This window comes from Crinia signifera, chromosome 5 (assembly GCF_055691185.1).
Source record: "Crinia signifera chromosome 5, ASM5569118v1, whole genome shotgun sequence".
Taxonomy (NCBI): Eukaryota; Metazoa; Chordata; class Amphibia; order Anura; family Myobatrachidae; genus Crinia; species Crinia signifera.
Window position 1 is genome coordinate 312354142 of NC_139221.1, and position 22484 is coordinate 312376625.

The 22484-nt window shown below is 48.1% G+C and overlaps 1 protein-coding gene across 1 annotated transcript in view; it reads left to right on the top strand.

Annotated features, from left to right (window-relative positions):
- The first annotated feature begins 45 nt into the window (after nucleotides 1–45).
- TATDN1 (TatD DNase domain containing 1) overlaps nucleotides 46–22484 on the top strand; it is a 32014-nt gene continuing 9575 nt past the window's right edge. Inside the window, exons 1-7 of the mRNA XM_083144816.1 lie at nucleotides 46–209; nucleotides 3694–3759; nucleotides 4212–4261; nucleotides 5613–5676; nucleotides 6264–6407; nucleotides 9165–9207; nucleotides 9496–9581. Of these exons, the coding sequence (XP_083000942.1) occupies nucleotides 188–209; nucleotides 3694–3759; nucleotides 4212–4261; nucleotides 5613–5676; nucleotides 6264–6407; nucleotides 9165–9207; nucleotides 9496–9581 (475 nt within the window). The 5' untranslated portion in view covers nucleotides 46–187. The remainder of the gene's footprint in view (nucleotides 210–3693; nucleotides 3760–4211; nucleotides 4262–5612; nucleotides 5677–6263; nucleotides 6408–9164; nucleotides 9208–9495; nucleotides 9582–22484) is intronic.

The following is a 22484-nucleotide window of genomic DNA, read 5'->3' on the forward strand; positions in this document are numbered from 1 at the left end:
GGTGGGTTGTGAGGTTGTATAACACAGAGTTTGCCACTTGCTGGATGTGTTCTCTTGTAGTGCATACAGCTGGGTGTACCAAGATGGAGGATAGCACACAGCCTGATCTGCGGAGGGTGTACCAAGATGGCGGCGTACAGTCAGTACTAGACTTTCAGGGAGCATCTGCCACGCCAGACTCAGCAACATGTCACGGCTCAGATTCATTGGTGAGGACTGTATTCTGTACAACCACAATACCATTACTGAGTTATATCTGTGTACCAGTCACAGCTGCCTCGCTCCATAATAACTCATGGAGGATGTATGATGCCACCGGCTATGGGTGCAGCACTGTATAATTACTCCATACCTCCCAACATGAGCCTCTCCAGGAGGGACACATTGCTCTGCTCCTGGACTTCACTTTTAATGTATGATCACCATCACCTGTGTTGAACAGGTTAATTGATTGTTAAAGTTGCTTCAACACAGGTGATGGTAATCATAAATAGGAGGGGAAGTCCAGGAACAGAGCATTGTGTCCCTCCTGGAGAGGGTCATGTTGGGAGATATGTTATTATACCCCTATTCCACTAGCAAAAAGTAACCTGGGACTTTGCGTGGGGAAGCGCATCAATCCCGGTTTCTTGCTAGTGGAAACGTTTCCTGGTAAAAAAAATTCCGGGTTGACTGACCCAGCAATCCAACCCAGGTAATTTGCTGGGTTGGATTCGGGATTCTCCAAGGTCCGGGGGAAATGGAAATGGGTAATCCGCTTCGATGCGAGATGGGTCCTGTTTACTACAATTCAATGGTGACACTGGGACTGGGAGACGAGAGTATCTCCCAGCGGCAGATGCTCTCATGTCCCAGTGCTGGCTCAGGCCCCTCCTCCTGGTGATGTCACCCGCCCGGTATTATGCCATGTCGGACACTAGTGGGAAAGGATTTACGAGCCAGGTACAAAATACCAGGTGTGACCTGGCTTGTCTTGTGGAAAAGGGGTATAAGGGGGGTATTCAGACCCAGCTGCAATTTCCAGAAATAGTGACCGTTGCCTAATTAATGCTGCTGTTATCAACAGCACTGAAGGCAGAAATAGATCCAACTTTAAAACAAGCCAGATCTGTTTTGTCGTAAAAGCGCCACAGATTGTTAAATTCACGGCCATTTTTTGCCAATCCGCTGCCATTTTTTTCACAGACACACCCACAGTAATACTAGATGAGGCCGTACCAATGGACAAAACTGAGCACAGTAATCTAGATGAGGCCGTACTAATGACCTATACAGAACTGGGCACATCATCTAGATGAGGCAGCACCAATGACCTATACAGAACTGGGCACAGTAATCTAGATGAGGCCGTACTAATGACCTATACAGAACTGGGCACATCATCTAGATGAGGCAGCACCAATGACCTATAGAGAACTGGGCTAGAGATGGGTCGTTCGCGAACGAACCGGATCTTTTGAACGGATCCCATTCAAGAACGCGTGAGCCGCCGATCCCAAAAAGGTGATCCGTTGCAGTTTCGTTTTCCATTACAATGCATTTTCCTGATCTCAGTGCTGCCACTTGTGACAGCTGAGATGTACTACCTCTGGAGACTGAGTACAGTGCTGTGACTACAAGTGATAGAAAGATTAGCTGCGGCTGCCAAAGATGGCCATCGGTGCAGACGCCATCGATGGCGATTCTGCACTCAGCCATCGAGCAGTGTTTTTTCTCGGTCATGTATATTCCCCTTTTTGTTAAAGCGAGCAGAGGATTCGTCTAAAAGATCCGTATCTTTTTCACTGAGAGAGCCACCGGATCCCGGCTCGGCTTAATGATCCGTTTTGCCCATCTCTAAACTGGGCAGTACGGATGGTGTAATGGTTAGCATTACTGCCTTATAGGGATGGGTAATCATATGATGTTTCATCGGTAACATCGGATTTATGGTTCCAATGTTCGATGTTTAACCCTGCAATGTTGAGGATCCAATGTTTCATCAACATCGCTAGATTTCTCCCCCGATGTTTTTCTCAATCTTCCAATGTTTTTTCTTTTGTGTGTCAATGTGTGCTGCTTTCAATGCTTTGCAGCCAGCTCACTCTCTCCTTGATTTATATTCATTAAAAACTTAAGAGACTGATAAAAAAAAACATTAACAAACATGACAGTATCACAGCTGGCTGGGCTTTCATATGTGTGTGTGGCTGTGTGCTGCTGCTGTGAGTGGTAGCTGACAGTGAAAGACAGTCTGGTCAGCCATTCAGCAGCAGCACACAGGACAGCCCCACCCCTGCCTCACTGCAACTGGTGCTGTTAGTGAGTCGCTGTCTGCTGTGGTGTTTCTAGCACAGGTCTGGTTTGCATATCAGTGCTTATATACAGACCGCACTGTGCTAGAAGCACTACAGCAGACAGCGACACCCCAGGCAGGGAAGAGGAACTGCATGGGTTTTCAAAGATAGTGGGTGCTAGAATGAACAGTATAGTACGATAGTCACTAGTAGTGACATTGTGGTGAACTCCCTTCATATTTATTTATTTATTTATTTATTAATAGTTTCCTATATAGCGCAGCATATTCACTTGCGCTTTACAATAGGAGACAGTGATACAACAAACAGGGTATTTACATTCAGTCAAAGGTATGAGGGTCCTGCTCACAAGCTTACAATCTATCAATTGATGTATTATTATGCAGCAAGCATATCACAGCACCTTACAAATCGCCTGATTCAGTTGTGGATGCAGACATTTGCACAGTTTATTTCTTTGAAATGCAATGTCAGTCACACTGCACATGTGCAGTGATTTATTAGTAACAGCGGACGCAGATACTGAGTGACAGGTACAGTAGTTTCTATTTGAGGGAGGGGATGGGGGCTTGTTTATCAAATGCAGACGTGTTTCAAACATTAATTTGCAGTTGCACTGGCTCCAGCGTCTTTGTTCTGATGGTTATTCTAAGCAACAATCGGGTTGCTCAGATGTTTGATGTTGGCAATGTTGCATCTTTTATACTTATGTGGTGGATTTGAGAGTGCAACTGCACCCACCCCAACAAGATAAACTTAATAGAGGGATTATTTATCATTTCAGAAGCTTATTAGTGTATTATATGCTTTGGTAACCAGTTTATTTTAAAAAATATCGAAACATCGGTTAACATCGGGTTCACAGTATCAATGTTTAGGTCTAAATGATGTTTTGCAACCAATGTTGAAAAACATCATTTGACTGATGTTTTCTTTCGATGTCCCATCCCTACTGCCTCACAGCACTGAGGTCAGGGGTTCAATACCCACCATGTCCTTGACTGTGCGGAGTTTGAATATTCTCCCCATACTTGCGTGAGTTTCCTCCGGGTACTCCGGTTTCTTCCCACAATCCAAAAATATACTGGTACGTTAATTGGCTTCCAAAAAATTAACTCTAGAATGTCTGTGGTAGGGAATATAGATTGTAAGCTCCGCTGGGGCAGGGACTGATGTGAATGGTCAAATATTCTCTGTAAAGCGCTGCGGAATATGTATGCGCTATATAAGAAACTGCTAATAAATAAATAATAATCTAGATGTGGCCGCGCCAATGACCTATACAGGACTGGGCACAGTAATCTAGATGAGGCAGCACCTAGATTATCTAGATGACAGTGTCACCTGACCCCTTTCCTTTAAGCTAACACATATCTTTGTTGTGTTTTTGATGTAGATATCGGCATCAATCTGACAGATCCTATGTTTAGAGGAATTTATAGAGGCACAAAGAAGCATCAAGGTGAGTTGACATGTGATATAATTTCCAGTTTTGTTATCTAAACAAGTGTCCTCATACACCTAGCATCTGTACGCTATAGGGTGCGCAACATCCGGTGCGACTGAGATGCTCTGCGAGTTGCAGTGATACGTATTTCTCGGTACATTTTGTGTTATATGCACTGCAGGCCTGCCTGGTAGTTCCGCCCCTGGTGGGTGGTCCTGACACACCCCTGCCCCCTCCTTTATATCCCCTCTGGAGGCTGGCCACACCCCTTAAACTTGGGCGACTCCCACTGTATTCCGTGGTGGGCTCCTCAAGGCCCAGTCCAAGTTTGATAGCCGGCAAGGGTGATTTGAGAACCCACACAAGTAGTGGCAATTTTGTGAAAAATGATTTTGACATTACTGTGTAATATGTTCCTAGTTGTGTACATGTGTGTAACTTTGGATAATTAGTGTTTAACTCCACAGATGACTTTGCTGATATAATTGAACGAGCTGTGAAGATTGGTGTACAGAAGGTAAGAGGTCACCCCCCACACATACTCCTGTTACCGTCCCCCAAACTTGCTAATCACACACTGTGTATAGTAGAACTTCATTGCACCTATACAGGGGCGTAAGTTCATACCAGGTGACTGGAGGCAAAACAAAAAGTTGCGTCTCCAGCTTTTGTGGCACTACAACACACAGAATTTCCTGCCAGCCATAACAATGGACACCCTTCCTGTCCATGTGTTTCTTAGAGGAATAACGCAGTAATAACAGGACCTATATAACTGTAGAATGTTCCATTCATACAATTTGTGCTGTATAGAAATCGGGGCTGATATTGGGGATCCATATTAGGAAATGGGCATAGATTACAGCTTCTGCTATTGGTAGGCTGGTAGCTGTATAACTAACAAGTTGGAAACAATTAATTAGGGCTCATTATTGGCGGAAGGGACCAGTTTGCATATTTTCTGAGGATTAGTCTCCAGTCCACGTTATACTGAACCGTATTTATACAGAAGCATTTTGCTGACGTTATAGTCTATGAATAGAGAACGGACAACGAAGGTCAATTCATTTTCCCGTGCGGTGGTTGGGGTAATACCGGGAATACTGCCTATGTTTCGCCAATGAAAAAATCCAAGTGTTCGTAGCCTACTGTAGAATCGGTCAAATATTTTTTGAAAACGTAGCAAATTTCTCATTCAATCTAACAGATATTTTTCTATTTTTAAACAAAATATCGGTTGCAGTCCCTGGATGATCTAAAAGAGCGGGAATACAATATTACAGTTTATGGTCCCTCTGATATTAATCCCATTACTATGTTCTTTATGTGGCCACTGTTCTGTGCTGGCCCAGGGCAGATGTCTTGTATAAGAGTGGCGTGTGGGAAGATAATCATGGACACGCTTATAGCTACACTGTCTAAAGCAGGGAAGGGGAACCCTCCGGCCCTCCAGCTGTTGTTGAACTACACATCCCAGAATGCTTTGCTACAGTTTTAGCATGGCCAAATAGCATCCCTGCATGCTGGGATGTGTAGTTCAGCAACAGATGGAGGACCGAAGTTTCCCCATCCCTGGTCTAGAGACTGAGGGGTAGATGTATGAAGCAGTGATAAGGGAGGAGAAGTGATAAAGTGCCTGGTGCTTTATCACCGGCCAATCAGCTCCTGGCTGTTTCTTTTTAAACTCAGCCTGCAACTTAACAGTCAGGAGCTGATTGGCCGGTGATAAAGTACCAGGCACTTTATCACTTCTCCTGTGTTATCACTGCTTCATACATCTACCCTGAATTATTAGTTAATTGGAGAACATTTTGCGGCAGCTGTATCTCTCACAATGGTGACCGGAACATCCCATTTGTCTCTTACAGTTTATGATCACAGGAGGGAACGTACGTGAAAGCTCAGAGGCGATACAGCTGGCACAGACTAACGGTAACCTAACTGACTGTCTTCTGCTTGGATGAGAGTACATGGGTTGTCCTGGGTATATGGTAATAGTCCCTGCTCCTTAGAGGATGTGGACAGAAATGACGGGAAGGTGGGTGGGCAAAGGTGAATGCTACTCCTTGTACTTTGTCAATGTAACGAAATTGGGATTTCATTAGTCCTGTAAAGGCTCATTTACAACCGTCAGAGTTATATACCTCAGGTTACTGTGGGGTAGATGTAAGAAGCCGTGGTAAGGGAGGAGAAGGAAGCCAGAGGAGGAGTGGCCTATGGCAACCAATCAGCTGCTCTGTATAACTTTATAGTATGCAAATTATAGATGTTACTTCAGTGCTGATTGGTTGCCATAGGCCACTTCTCCTCCCTTATCACTGCTTCATACATCTACCCCTGTATCACCGGGGGCTATACAAGTATCGCGTTGTCCTAGTGCGTTCCTATAAAGCAGGGGCATTTGTGCAGCAGTAGTGACCGATGGAGTCTGATAGAGAGGGATCACTGATTTAGGTAATACCTATGGGCTGTGCATTGCTGGGGGTCATTATTAGCTGTAATCATAGTTCTTTTGTCAGATCGGTTCTACAGCACGGTCGGCTGCCATCCCACCAGGTGCGGAGAGTTTGAGGCTGGAGACCCCGACCAGTATTTATCTGAACTGCAGAACCTACTGGACAATAATAAGGGGAAGGTGGTCGCAGTCGGAGAGTGTGGTCTAGGTAAGGATCTAGTGGATATGGGGAGCCAAGACAAAATGACTAACTCATAAAATATTATAGTCTGCACTGTACATGATACATACATACATACATACATACATACATACATACATAGATAAACAGATTAAAACAGGTATTCCCAATCTCGTTCCCCAATGTGTGCTAATAGGTCAGGTGTTAGTGATTCCAGGCTTCAGCACAGATGGTTAAATCAAAACAAGTAAGGCACTATTTAAGTCACCTGTGCTCAAGCATGGATATCGCTTAAACCCAGACTGTTAAACTGGGCACACACTGGCCGAGCTGAATGGTTGGGAATGCCTGGATTGAGATTTAAATCACTCTATTAACCCCTTGAGTTGTGGGTTTTACTGGGGCAGGACAAACCTACCAGGTCGTGCCTAACATCCCTGAGCCTTTCGCCTGCAACTTATGGCGGCAGGGGAGCTCTGGCGTATGATCGCCAGAGGGGAGGGAGGAACTACTACTGTGGGGGGTGCCCGGAGAGGTGATGCGCCAGTGGTGCATAGCTGCAGGCACCACTTGGGCACACCTTCATATTGGTGGTATGGCCGGAAATTTTCCGGGACAGCCCACTGAGGCAGCGCATCTTTTGGACACTGCTCCCGGTGTAGGACAGAAAGCTGACATTTCTGTCAGTTAAGGCCCTTACACACATACCGATGTCGGGGACCCGGAGGGGGGGGACAGGCATCAGCAAATGCGTACACCAGTGGTTCCCAAACTGTGCGGCGTGGCACCCTGGCTGTCGTTAACGGTAACCTCCCTCATCCGGACATGCTCGGACGAGGCAGTGGGTCGTTAACTGGCGATATTGTCCAATATATCATTTAGAAAGCCCTTGTGACCAATATCATCTAGTGTGTATGGGCCTTTAACCTGCTGTAATATAATGGTCCCTTTCCTTGTGGATAAATTCATTGCAGGGCATTTACATAGACTGACTGGTTTATTTAAGGTTTTGGGGTTATTTTCACTGTTGTTTTTAAATTGGCAATTTAAACTTCATCTTTTCAAACCCGTGCAGTTACTCTTCCCTGCCTCGGGTGTCGCTCTCTGCTTTGGTGCCCCTATCACAGGTCTAGTCTACATATCAGTGTTGAAATACAGACCACACTGCTCTGGAAGCACCACAGTAAAGAGCTCCACCCCAGGCAGGGGGGAGGAACTGCACGGGTTTTGAAAGAATCAGGGAGGGTGTTAGAAGGAACACTAGGTATAATGAACATAGTAATTTAAATGAAATGCCTAATTATTTAAGGGTTAGGATCATTTGGTCTACAAGCATTGGGTCGACACCATTATGTCGACATGGGTCTAGGTCAACATGGCTTTAGGTCGACAGGACATTAGGTCGACACAAGCGACCATGTTGACATTAGGTCAACATGGTCTAGGTCAACAGTCAAAAGGTCGACGTGGGGTTTTTGACCCAAATGTCGACACAGTCGACATGGACACAGTTTGATTGCAATGCTTTGGGCACACTATTTTATTCTCCCACCACTCCATAGTGGATGGTAGGGCATAAAATACTGCCTGTCGACACATGTCGGCTCAAAAACCAGTGAAAAACCCCATGTCGACCCAATGCTTGTCTACCATCACGCTGTAGACCAAATGACCGTACCCCTTTCTTAATTATTAAGCACAAGTGACTATGCTGGCACTGTAGAAATAAATGTTAATAAATAATGATTGGGTTTATAGATGCACCACGTCTCTTGTTGCGGTGGAATTGGTGCCGGTGGACATTCATCTTCTACACATATGGCTGTGATGCAACTTAAAATAATAATTTCTGGCTACTGATTCTTATATAATTTTAAGATAAAACTCTTTCCTTCTAGAAGCCACAACCAAACATGCGCTAATCAGAAACGGATGTGTAAAGTGCGATGCAACTCCTTATCATCCGTGTGATTCCTGTACATTACACCGCACATTTTGCACTGTGTTTGCACCTTGGACTTGATTCATGTTTGTGAGTAAAGCAAAAACAGGAAGCAACACAGCAAAACCATATTGCACTGCAGGTGGGGCAGATGGAACATGTGAAGAGAGAGTTAGATTTTGGTGGGGTGTGTTCCAACTAAATTGCAGTGTAAAAATAAAGCTGTCTAACCTTTGTCAGCTGCATGCAGAAGCAGACCGTATTTACCCTGCACAGAAATATTACAAATGTATTTGCTCCCCTTGCACTTCAAGGCAGAAAGTTACTTGCTGTGTTTTTATTTACTTACAAGCATTAATCAGGCCCCGTGTCACACGTTAAGGGGAGGTATTTAATCCCGACAGGGGAAATATCGCCACTCACCCATTCAATGCTGCCGTTACTGACAGCATTAAAGAGTGTCAGATCCGACTTTTTAAAAAAGTTGGAACTGTTTTTTTGGAAACGGCCATGGATTGTCAAATTCACGGATGTTTTTTGACAATCCGCGGCCGTCTTCGCCGATCCGCAGACTTTCAGACGCGTGACAGCTGGAACATTGAATTCCAGCTGTCAAGTTACAGTCAGCAGAAAATAAAACGGCCCAGGATTCTAGCTGTTGGAGTCCCGCATTGGAATCCCCCTTTGACCTTTTTTAAAAAAATGTCAACACTATAACAACAAAGGTATACACGGGTAAAAGCGATTAAAAAAAGAAAGACAATGTCTTCACCTTTCTTCTAATAAATCTTGTTGTACAATGTAACCTAGAATGACAATTACTGTGTCTCTCTTCCTAACAGACTATGACCGGCTGGAGTTTTGCCCAAAGGAGACGCAACTGAAGTAAGAAATATTTCACCATTGTTGTTCCGCTATTTTATTAATACTTTCTGAAACATGAAGAAGATTGTGGTGACCCATTTATTAGGGATACGCTTGTACTAACAGAAAGTCTGATTATACCGTAGTTATTACATACATCTGTATCAGCTGTGTGTGTTGGATGTATTTCTGAAATAGCAGCATTCATGTGTAACGTGTACAGTTGTATGCACATGTGTGTTGCACTGCCTCACTAGACCGACAGTATCAGTATTCACGGTGTGACCCGTCCTCTTCCTCTGTGACCAGGTATTTTGAAAAGCAGTTTATTCTGGCCGAGCGCTCGAAGCTTCCCATGTTTCTGCACTGCCGGAATGCGCACAAGGATTTTATAGGTAGGTCTCCGCGGGTTATAAGGGGCTTATTTGCATAGTCTCTGGGGGAAAAGTATTCTGGCACCAATAGTAAGAAATAAGCATCTGCAGATACCATGTACATTACAATAACATGGCGCTGCTAGAATGTAAGGATAGAGTACTCCATAAGCAGAACAGGCAGCCACATGGCACCATATACCAAGCACAGCATCCAGTCACATGACACCATATCCCAAGCACAGCATCCAGTCACATGACACCATATCCCACGCACAGCATCCAGTCACATGACACCATATACCAAGCACAGCATCCAGTCACATGGCACCATATACCAAGCACAGCATCCAGTCACATGACACCATATACCAAGCACAGCATCCAGTCACATGGCACCATATCCCACGCACAGCATCCAGTCACATGACACCATATACCAAGCACAGCATCCAGTCACATGGCACCATATACCAAGCACAGCATCCAGTCACATGGCACCATATACCAAGCACAGCATCTAGTCACATGACACCATATACCAAGCACAACATCCAGTCACATGACACCATATCCCAAGCACAGCATCCAGTCACATGACACCATATCCCACGCAGAGCATCCAGTCACATGGCACCATATACCAAGCACAGCATCCAGTCACATGGCACCATATACCAAGCACAGCATCCAGTCACATGACACCATATCCCAAGCACAGCATCCAGTCACATGACACTATACCCCACGCAGAGCATCCAGTCACATGACACCATATACCAAGCACAGCATCCAGTCACATGGCACCATATACCAAGCACAGCATCCAGTCACATGACACTATACCCCACGCAGAGCATCCAGTCACATGACACCATATACCAAGCACAGCATCCAGTCACATGACACCATATCCCACGCAGAGCATCCAGTCACATGACACCATATACCAAGCACAGCATCCAGTCACATGGCACCATACCCCACGCAGAGCATCCAGTCACATGGCACCATATACCAAGCACAGCATCCAGTCACATGACACCATACCCCACGCAGAGCATCCAGTCACATGACACCATATACCAAGCACAGCATCCAGTCACATGGCACCATATACCAAGCACAGCATCCAGTCACATGGCACCATATACCAAGCACAGCATCCAGTCACATGGCACCATATACCAAGCACAGCATCCAGTCACATGGCACCATATACCAAGCACAGCATCCAGTCACATGACACCATATACCAAGCACAGCATCCAGTCACATGACACTATACCCCATGCAGAGCATCCAGTCACATGGCACCATATACCAAGCACAGCATCCAGTCACATGACACTATACCCCACGCAGAGCATCCAGTCACCATGACACCATATACCAAGCACAGCATCCAGTCACATGACACCATATCCCACGCAGAGCATCCAGTCACATGACACCATATACCAAGCACAGCATCCAGTCACATGGCACCATACCCCACGCAGAGCATCCAGTCACATGGCACCATATACCAAGCACAGCATCCAGTCACATGACACCATACCCCACGCAGAGCATCCAGTCACATGACACCATATACCAAGCACAGCATCCAGTCACATGGCACCATATACCAAGCACAGCATCCAGTCACATGGCACCATATACCAAGCACAGCATCCAGTCACATGGCACCATATACCAAGCACAGCATCCAGTCACATGGCACCATATACCAAGCACAGCATCCAGTCACATGACACCATATACCAAGCACAGCATCCAGTCACATGACACTATACCCCATGCAGAGCATCCAGTCACATGGCACCATATACCAAGCACAGCATCCAGTCACATGACACTATACCCCACGCAGAGCATCCAGTCACCATGACACCATATACCAAGCACAGCATCCAGTCACATGACACCATATACCCCACGCAGAGCATCCAGTCACATGACACTATACCCCACGCACAGCATCCAGTCACATGACACCATATACCAAGCACAGCATCCAGTCACATGACACTATATACCACGCAGAGCATCCAGTCACATGACACCATATACCAACCACAGCATCCAGTCACATGGCACCATATACCAAGCACAGCATCCAGTCACATGACACTATACCCCACGCAGAGCATCCAGTCATATGGCACCATATCCCAAGCACAGCATCCAGTCACATGACACCATATACCAAGCACAGCATCCAGTCACATGGCACCATATACCAAACACAGCATCCAGTCACATGACACTATACCCCACGCAGAGCATCCAGTCACATGACACCATATCCCACGCAGAGCATCCAGTCACATGGCACCATATACCAAGCACAGCATCCAGTCACATGGCACCATATACCAAGCACAGCATCCAGTCACATGACACCATATCCCAAGCACAGCATCCAGTCACATGACACTATACCCCACGCACAGCATCCAGTCACATGACACCATATCCCAAGCACAGCATCCAGTCACATGGCACCATATACCAAGCACAGCATCCAGTCACATGACACCATATACCAAGCACAGCATCCAGTCACATGACACTATACCCCACGCAGAGCATCCAGTCACATGACACCATATACCAAGCACAGCATCCAGTCACATGGCACCATATACCAAGCACAGCATCCAGTCACATGACACTATACCCCACGCAGAGCATCCAGTCACATGACACCATATACCAAGCACAGCATCCAGTCACATGACACCATATCCCACGCAGAGCATCCAGTCACATGACACCATATACCAAGCACAGCATCCAGTCACATGGCACCATACCCCACGCAGAGCATCCAGTCACATGGCACCATATACCAAGCACAGCATCCAGTCACATGACACCATACCCCACGCAGAGCATCCAGTCACATGACACCATATACCAAGCACAGCATCCAGTCACATGGCACCATATACCAAGCACAGCATCCAGTCACATGGCACCATATACCAAGCACAGCATCCAGTCACATGACACTATACCCCACGCACAGCATCCAGTCACATGACACCATATCCCAAGCACAGCATCCAGTCACATGGCACCATATACCAAGCACAGCATCCAGTCACATGACACCATATACCAAGCACAGCATCCAGTCACATGACACTATACCCCATGCAGAGCATCCAGTCACATGGCACCATATACCAAGCACAGCATCCAGTCACATGACACTATACCCCACGCAGAGCATCCAGTCACATGACACCATATACCAAGCACAGCATCCAGTCACATGACACCATATCCCACGCAGAGCATCCAGTCACATGACACCATATACCAAACACAGCATCCAGTCACATGACACTATACCCCACGCACAGCATCCAGTCACATGACACCATATCCCAAGCACAGCATCCAGTCACATGACACCATATCCCACGCAGAGCATCCAGTCACATGACACCATATACCAAGCACAGCATCCAGTCACATGACACTATACCCCACGCACAGCATCCAGTCACATGACACCATATCCCAAGCACAGCATCCAGTCACATGACACTATACCCCACGCAGAGCATCCAGTCACATGACACCATATACCAAGCACAGCATCCAGTCACATGACACCATATCCCACGCAGAGCATCCAGTCACATGACACCATATCCCACGCAGAGCATCCAGTCCCATGACACCATATCCCAAGCACAGCATCCAGTCACATGACACCATATACCAAGCACAGCATCCAGTCACATGGCACCATATCCCAAGCACAGCATCCAGTCACATGACACTATACCCCACGCAGAGCATCCAGTCACATGACACCATATACCAAGCACAGCATCCAGTCACATGACACCATATACCAAGCACAGCATCCAGTCACATGACACTATACCCCACGCAGAGCATCCAGTCACATGACACCATATCCCAAGCACAGCATCCAGTCACATGACACCATATCCCACGCAGAGCATCCAGTCACATGACACCATATACCAAGCACAGCATCCAGTCACATGACACTATACCCCACGCACAGCATCCAGTCACATGACACCATATTCCAAGCACAGCATCCAGTCACATGACACCATATCCCACGCAGAGCATCCAGTCACATGACACCATATACCAAGCACAGCATCCAGTCACATGACACTATACCCCACGCAGAGCATCCAGTCATATGGCACCATATCCCAAGCACAGCATCCAGTCACATGACACCATATCCCACGCAGAGCATCCAGTCACATGACACCATATACCAAGCACAGCATCCAGTCACATGACACTATACCCCACGCACAGCATCCAGTCACATGACACCATATTCCAAGCACAGCATCCAGTCACATGACACCATATCCCACGCAGAGCATCCAGTCACATGACACCATATACCAAGCACAGCATCCAGTCACATGACACTATACCCCACGCACAGCATCCAGTCACATGACACCATATCCCAAGCACAGCATCCAGTCACATGACACTATACCCCACGCAGAGCATCCAGTCACATGACACCATATACCAAGCACAGCATCCAGTCACATGACACCATATCCCACGCAGAGCATCCAGTCACATGACACCATATCCCACGCAGAGCATCCAGTCCCATGACACCATATCCCAAGCACAGCATCCAGTCACATGACACCATATACCAAGCACAGCATCCAGTCACATGGCACCATATCCCAAGCACAGCATCCAGTCACATGACACTATACCCCACGCAGAGCATCCAGTCACATGACACCATATACCAAGCACAGCATCCAGTCACATGGCACCATACCCCACGCAGAGCATCCAGTCACATGGCACCATATACCAAGCACAGCATCCAGTCACATGACACCATATACCAAGCACAACATCCAGTCACATGACACCATATCCCACGCAGAGCATCCAGTCACATGGCACCATATACCAAGCACAGCATCCAGTCACATGGCACCATATACCAAGCACAGCATCCAGTCACATGACACCATATCCCAAGCACAGCATCCAGTCACATGACACTATACCCCACGCAGAGCATCCAGTCACATGACACCATATACCAAGCACAGCATCCAGTCACATGGCACCATATACCAAGCACAGCATCCAGTCACATGACACTATACCCCACGCAGAGCATCCAGTCACATGACCCCATATACCAAGCACAGCATCCAGTCACATGGCACCATACCCCACGCAGAGCATCCAGTCACATGACACCATATACCAAGCACAGCATCCAGTCACATGACACCATACCCCACGCAGAGCATCCAGTCACATGACACCATATACCAAGCACAGCATCCAGTCACATGGCACCATATATCAAGCACAGCATCCAGTCACATGGCACCATATACCAAGCACAGCATCCAGTCACATGACACTATACCCCACGCACAGCATCCAGTCACATGACACCATATACCAAGCACAGCATCCAGTCACATGGCACCATATACCAAGCACATCATCCAGTCACATGACACCATATACCAAGCACAGCATCCAGTCACATGACACTATACCCCATGCAGAGCATCCAGTCACATGGCACCATATACCAAGCACAGCATCCAGTCACATGACACTATACCCCACGCAGAGCATCCAGTCACATGACACCATATACCAAGCACAGCATCCAGTCACATGACACCATATACCAAGCACAGCATCCAGTCACATGACACTATACCCCACGCAGAGCATCCAGTCACATGACACTATACCCCACGCACAGCATCCAGTCACATGACACCATATACCAAGCACAGCATCCAGTCACATGACAATATATACCACGCAGAGCATCCAGTCACATGACACCATATACCCCACGCACAGCATCCAGTCACATGGCACCATATACCAAGCACAGCATCCAGTCACATGACACCATATACCAAGCACAGCATCCAGTCACATGACACTATACCCCACGCAAAGCATCCAGTCATATGGCACCATATCCCAAGCACAGCATCCAGTCACATGACACCATATCCCACGCAGAGCATCCAGTCACATGACACCATATACCAAGCACAGCATCCAGTCACATGACACTATATACCACGCAGAGCATCCAGTCACATGACACCATATACCCCACGCACAGCATCCAGTCACATGGCACCATATACCAAGCACAGCATCCAGTCACATGACACCATATACCAAGCACAGCATCCAGTCACATGACACTATACCCCACGCAGAGCATCCAGTCACATGACACCATATACCAAGCACAGCATCCAGTCACATGACACCATATCCCACGCAGAGCATCCAGTCACATGACACCATATCCCACGCAGAGCATCCAGTCCCATGACACCATATCCCAAGCACAGCATCCAGTCACATGACACCATATACCAAGCACAGCATCCAGTCACATGGCACCATATCCCAAGCACAGCATCCAGTCACATGACACTATACCCCACGCAGAGCATCCAGTCACATGACACCATATACCAAGCACAGCATCCAATCACATGGCACCATAACCCACGCAGAGCATCCAGTCACATGGCACCATATACCAAGCACAGCATCCAGTCACATGACACCATATACCAAGCACAGCATCCAGTCACATGACACTATATACCACGCAGAGCATCCAGTCACATGACACCATATACCAAGCACAGCATCCAGTCACATGGCACCATATACCAAGCACAGCATCCAGTCACATGACACCATATACCAAGCACAGCATCCAGTCACATGACACTATACCCCACGCAGAGCATCCAGTCATATGGCACCATATACCAAGCACAGCATCCAGTCACATGACACCATATCCCAAGCACAGCATCCAGTCACATGACACCATATCCCACGCAGAGCATCCAGTCACATGACACCATATACCAAGCACAGCATCCAGTCACATGACACTATACCCCACGCACAGCATCCAGTCACATGACACCATATCCCAAGCACAGCATCCAGTCACATGACACTATACCCCACGCAGAGCATCCAGTCACATGACACCATATACCAAGCACAGCATCCAGTCACATGACACCATATCCCACGCAGAGCATCCAGTCATATGGCACCATATACCAAGAACAGCATCCAGTCACATGACACTATACCCCACGCAGAGCATCCAGTCATATGGCACCATATACCAAGCACAGCATCCAGTCACATGACACCATATCCCAAGCACAGCATCCAGTCACATGACACCATATCCCACGCAGAGCATCCAGTCACATGACACCATATACCAAGCACAGCATCCAGTCACATGACACTATACCCCACGCACAGCATCCAGTCACATGACACCATATCCCAAGCACAGCATCCAGTCACATGACACTATACCCCACGCAGAGCATCCAGTCACATGACACCATATCCCACGCAGAGCATCCAGTCACATGACACCATATACCAAGCACAGCATCCAGTCACATGACACCATATACCAAGCACAGCATCCAGTCACATGGCACCATATACCAAGCACAGCATCCAGTCACATGACACCATATACCAAGCACAGCATCCAGTCACATGACACCATATACCAAGCACAGCATCCAGTCACATGACACCATATCCCACGCAGAGCATCCAGTCACATGACACCATATCCCAAGCACAACATCCAGTCACATGACACCATATCCCACGCAGAGCATCCAGTCACATGACACCATATCCCACGCAGAGCATCCAGTCACATGACACCATATCCCAAGCACAGCATCCAGTCACATGGCGCCATATACCAAGCACAGCATCCAGTCACATGACACCATATCCCAAGCACAGCATCCAGTCACATGACACCATATCCCAAGCACAGCATCCAGTCACATGACACCATATCCCAAGCACAGCATCCAGTCACATGACACCATATACCAAGCACAGCATCCAGTCACATGACACCATATACCAAGCACAGCATCTAGTCACATGGCACCATATACCAAGCACAGCATCCAGTCACATGACACCATATACCAAGCACAGCATCCAGTCACATGGCACCATATACCAAGCACAGCATCCAGTCACATGGCACCATATACCAAGCACAGCATCCAGTCACATGACACCATATACCAAGCACAGCATCCAGTCACATGACACCATATCCCACGCAGAGCATCCAGTCACATGGCACCATATACCAAGCACAGCATCCAGTCACATGGCACCATATCCCAAGCACAGCATCCAGTCACATGGCACTATACCCCACGCATAGCATCCAGTCACATGGCACCATATCCCAAGCACAGCATTCAGTCACATGACACCATATCCCAAGCACAGCATCCAGTCACATGGCACCATATACCAAGCACAGCATCCAGTCACATGACACCATATCCCAAGCACAGCATCCAGTCACATGGCACCATATACCAAGCACAGCATCCAGTCACATGGCACCATATACCAAGCACAGCATCCAGTCACATGGCACCATATACCAAGCACAGCATCCAGTCACATGACACCATATACCAAGCACAGCATCCAGTCACATGACACCATATACCAAGCACAGCATCCAGTCACATGGCACCATATCCCACGCAGAGCATCCAGTCACATGACACCATATCCCACGCACAGCATCCAGTCACATGACACTATACCCCACGCAGAGCATCCTGTCACATGACACCATGCCTTGTAAATGATTTGCCTCTTTTAAAAAAAAAATCTTCTGGTCGAACTCGGAGGCTATTACAATTGGCCCAATATCCAAAATGGAGCATCGAGTCAGATGGCACCATGAGGGTTATTCAGACCTGTTTGCAAAGCTGCACTTTTTTGAAATGGATAAAACCATGCTGCACTGCAGGTGGGGCAGATGTAACATGTATAAAGAGATATAGATTTGGGTGAGTTATATTGTTTCTGTGCTGGGTAAATACTGGCTGCTTTATTTTTTACACTGCAATTTAGATTTCGGTTTCAACACATCCCCACCCAGATCTAACTGTCTGCACATGTTACATCTGCCCCACCTGCAGTGCAGGTCTGAATAACCCCCACATCTCAAGGGAGCGTCTAGTCATATGGCACTATATGAAAGCAGTGTTGAACGTTTTACTGCTTCATGGGCCCGATTCAGAGCAGAACGCCCTACCAGTTATCAGACGACCGTGCGGAGGCAGTCAGCAATGGGGGCGGTAACCATGTGTTTTCTGTGAGTGCCCCGCGGCCATCGCAGCGCTGAGTAAGTTCTGGCTTACTCGGCGCTGTGCGATCTATGGTGAGAGATTGCGAATGGTTTTCCCCTCATGTGCACGGCTGCGTAGGAATGTGTGTGTGCAGGGTGACGGTTACCTGATTGCTGGGCTCCGAAGATTCGCAGCCCAGCGATCAGGTCTGAATCGGACCACATATCCCATGCAGAGCAGCCAGTGGTAGTGTAGCACACCTTACACCAAGCAGCCAGTCCTACTGCAATATATATGCAGAGCAACTAATCTTACTGCAAAGCAGCCACTTTTACTGCACTACACCATATGCAGAGCAGCAAGCATTGCTGCACCACACTACAAAGAGCAGAGAGTCTTACTGCACCACACCATGTGCAGAGCAGCCAGTATCACAGCAGTACTCCATAAGAGAGCAGCCAGTCTTACTGCATCGCCCTATAGGCGGAGCAGTCTGCCATACTGCATCGGGGCAGTCAGTATCACAGCAGCATGTCATACACGGAGCAGTCAGTATCACAGCAGCATGTCATACACGGGGCAGTCAGTATCACAGCAGCATGTCATACACGGGGCAGTCAGTATCACAGCAGCATGTCATACACTGGGCAGTCAGTATCACAGCAGCATGTCATACACGGGGCAGTCAGTATCACAGCAGCATGTCCTACACGGAGCAGTCAGTATCACAGCAGCATGTCATACACGGGGCAGTCAGTATCACAGCAGCATGTCATACACTGGGCAGTCAGTATCACAGCAGCATGTCATACACGGGGCAGTCAGTATCACAGCAGCATGTCATACACGGGGCAGTCAGTATCACAGCAACATGTCCTACACGGAGCAGTCAGTATCACAGCAGCATGTCATACGCGGGGCAGTCAGTATCACAGCAGCATGTCATACGCGGGGCAGTCAGTATCACAGCAGCATGTCATACGCGGGGAAGTCAGTATCACAGCAGCATGTCATACACGGGGCAGTCAGTATCACAGCAGCATGTCCTACACGGGGCAGTCAGTATCACAGCAGCATGTCATACGCGGGGCAGTCAGTATCACAGCAGCATGTCATACACGGAGCAGTCAGTATCACAGCAGCATGTCATACATGGAGCAGTCAGTATCACAGCAGCATGTCATACATGGAGCAGTCAGTATCACAGCAGCATGTCATACACGGAGCAGCCAGTATCACAGCAGCATGTCATACACTGGGCAGTCAGTATCACAGCAGCATGTCATACACGGGGCAGTCAGTATCACAGCAGCATGTCCTACACGGGGCAGTCAGTATCACAGCAGCATGTCATACACGGGGCAGTCAGTATCACAGCAGCATGTCATACACTGGGCAGTCAGTATCACAGCAGCATGTCATACACGGGGCAGTCAGTATCACAGCAGCATGTCCTACACGGAGCAGTCAGTATCACAGCAGCATGTCATACACGGGGCAGTCAGTATCACAGCAGCATGTCATACACTGGGCAGTCAGTATCACAGCAGCATGTCATACGCGGGGCAGTCAGTATCACAGCAGCATGTCATACGCGGAGCAGTCAGTATCACAGCAGCATGTCATACACGGGGCAGTCAGTATCACAGCAGCATGTCATACGCGGGGCAGTCAGTATCACAGCAGCATGTCATACGCGGGGCAGTCAGTATCACAGCAGCATGTCATACACTGGGCAGTCAGTATCACAGCAGCATGTCCTACACGGGGCAGTCAGTATCACAGCAGCATGTCCTACACGGGGCAGTCAGTATCACAGCAGCATGTCATACACGGGGCAGTCAGTATCACAGCAGCATGTCATACACTGGGCAGTCAGTATCACAGCAGCATGTCATACACGGGGCAGTCAGTATCACAGCAGCATGTCATACACGGGGCAGTCAGTATCACAGCAGCATGTCCTACACGGAGCAGTCAGTATCACAGCAGCATGTCATACACGGGGCAGTCAGTATCACAGCAGCATGTCATACACTGGGCAGTCAGTATCACAGCAGCATGTCATACACTGGGCAGTCAGTATCACAGCAGCATGTCATACACGGGGCAGTCAGTATCACAGCAGCATGTCATACACGGAGCAGTCAGTATCACAGCAGCATGTCATACACGGAGCAGTCAGTATCACAGCAGCATGTCCTACACGGGGCAGTCAGTATCACAGCAGCATGTCATACACGGGGCAGTCAGTATCACAGCAGCATGTCATACACGGGGCAGTCAGTATCACAGCAGCATGTCATACACGGGGCAGTCAGTATCACAGCAGCATGTCCTACACGGAGCAGTCAGTATCACAGCAGCATGTCATACACGGGGCAGTCAGTATCACAGCAGCATGTCATACACGGGGCAGTCAGTATCACAGCAGCATGTCATACGCGGGGCAGTCAGTATCACAGCAGCATGTCCTACGCGGAGCAGCCAGTATCACAGCAGCATGTCCTACGCGGAGCAGCCAGTATCACAGCAGCATGTCATACACGGAGCAGTCAGTATCACAGCAGCATGTCATACACGGAGCAGCCAGTATCACAGCAGCATGTCATACACGGGGCAGTCAGTATCACAGCAGCATGTCATACACGGAGCAGTCAGTATCACAGCAGCATGTCATACACGGAGCAGCCAGTATCACAGCAGCATGTCATACACGGGGCAGTCAGTATCACAGCAGCATGTCATACACGGAGCAGTCAGTATCACAGCAGCATGTCATACACGGGGCAGTCAGTATCACAGCAGCATGTCATACACGGGGCAGCCAGTATCACAGCAGCATGTCATACACGGAGCAGCCAGTATCACAGCAGCATGTCATACACGGAGCAGTCAGTATCACAGCAGCATGTCATACACGGGGCAGCCAGTATCACAGCAGCATGTCATACACGGGCAGCCAGTATCACAGCAGCATGTCATACACGGAGCAGTCAGTATCACAGCAGCATGTCATACACGGGGCAGTCAGTATCACAGCAGCATGTCATACACGGAGCAGTCAGTATCACAGCAGCATGTCATACACGGGGCAGCCAGTATCACAGCAGCATGTCATACACGGGGCAGTCAGTATCACAGCAGCATGTCCTACACGGGGCAGTCAGTATCACAGCAGCATGTCCTACACGGAGCAGCCAGTATCACAGCAGCATGTCATACACGGAGCAGCCAGTATCACAGCAGCATGTCATACACGGAGCAGCCAGTATCACAGCAGCATGTCATACACGGAGCAGCCAGTATCACAGCAGCATGTCATACACGGAGCAGCCAGTATCACAGCAGCATGTCATACACGGAGCAGCCAGTATCACAGCAGCATGTCATACATGGAGCAGTCAGTATCACAGCAGCATGTCATACACGGAGCAGCCAGTATCACAGCAGCATGTCATACACGGGGCAGTCAGTATCACAGCAGCATGTCATACACGGGGCAGTCAGTATCACAGCAGCATGTCATACACGGGGCAGTCAGTATCACAGCAGCATGTCATACACGGAGCAGCCAGTATCACAGCAGCATGTCATACGCGGGGCAGTCAGTATCACAGCAGCATGTCATACGCGGGGCAGTCAGTATCACAGCAGCATGTCCTACACGGGGCAGTCAGTATCA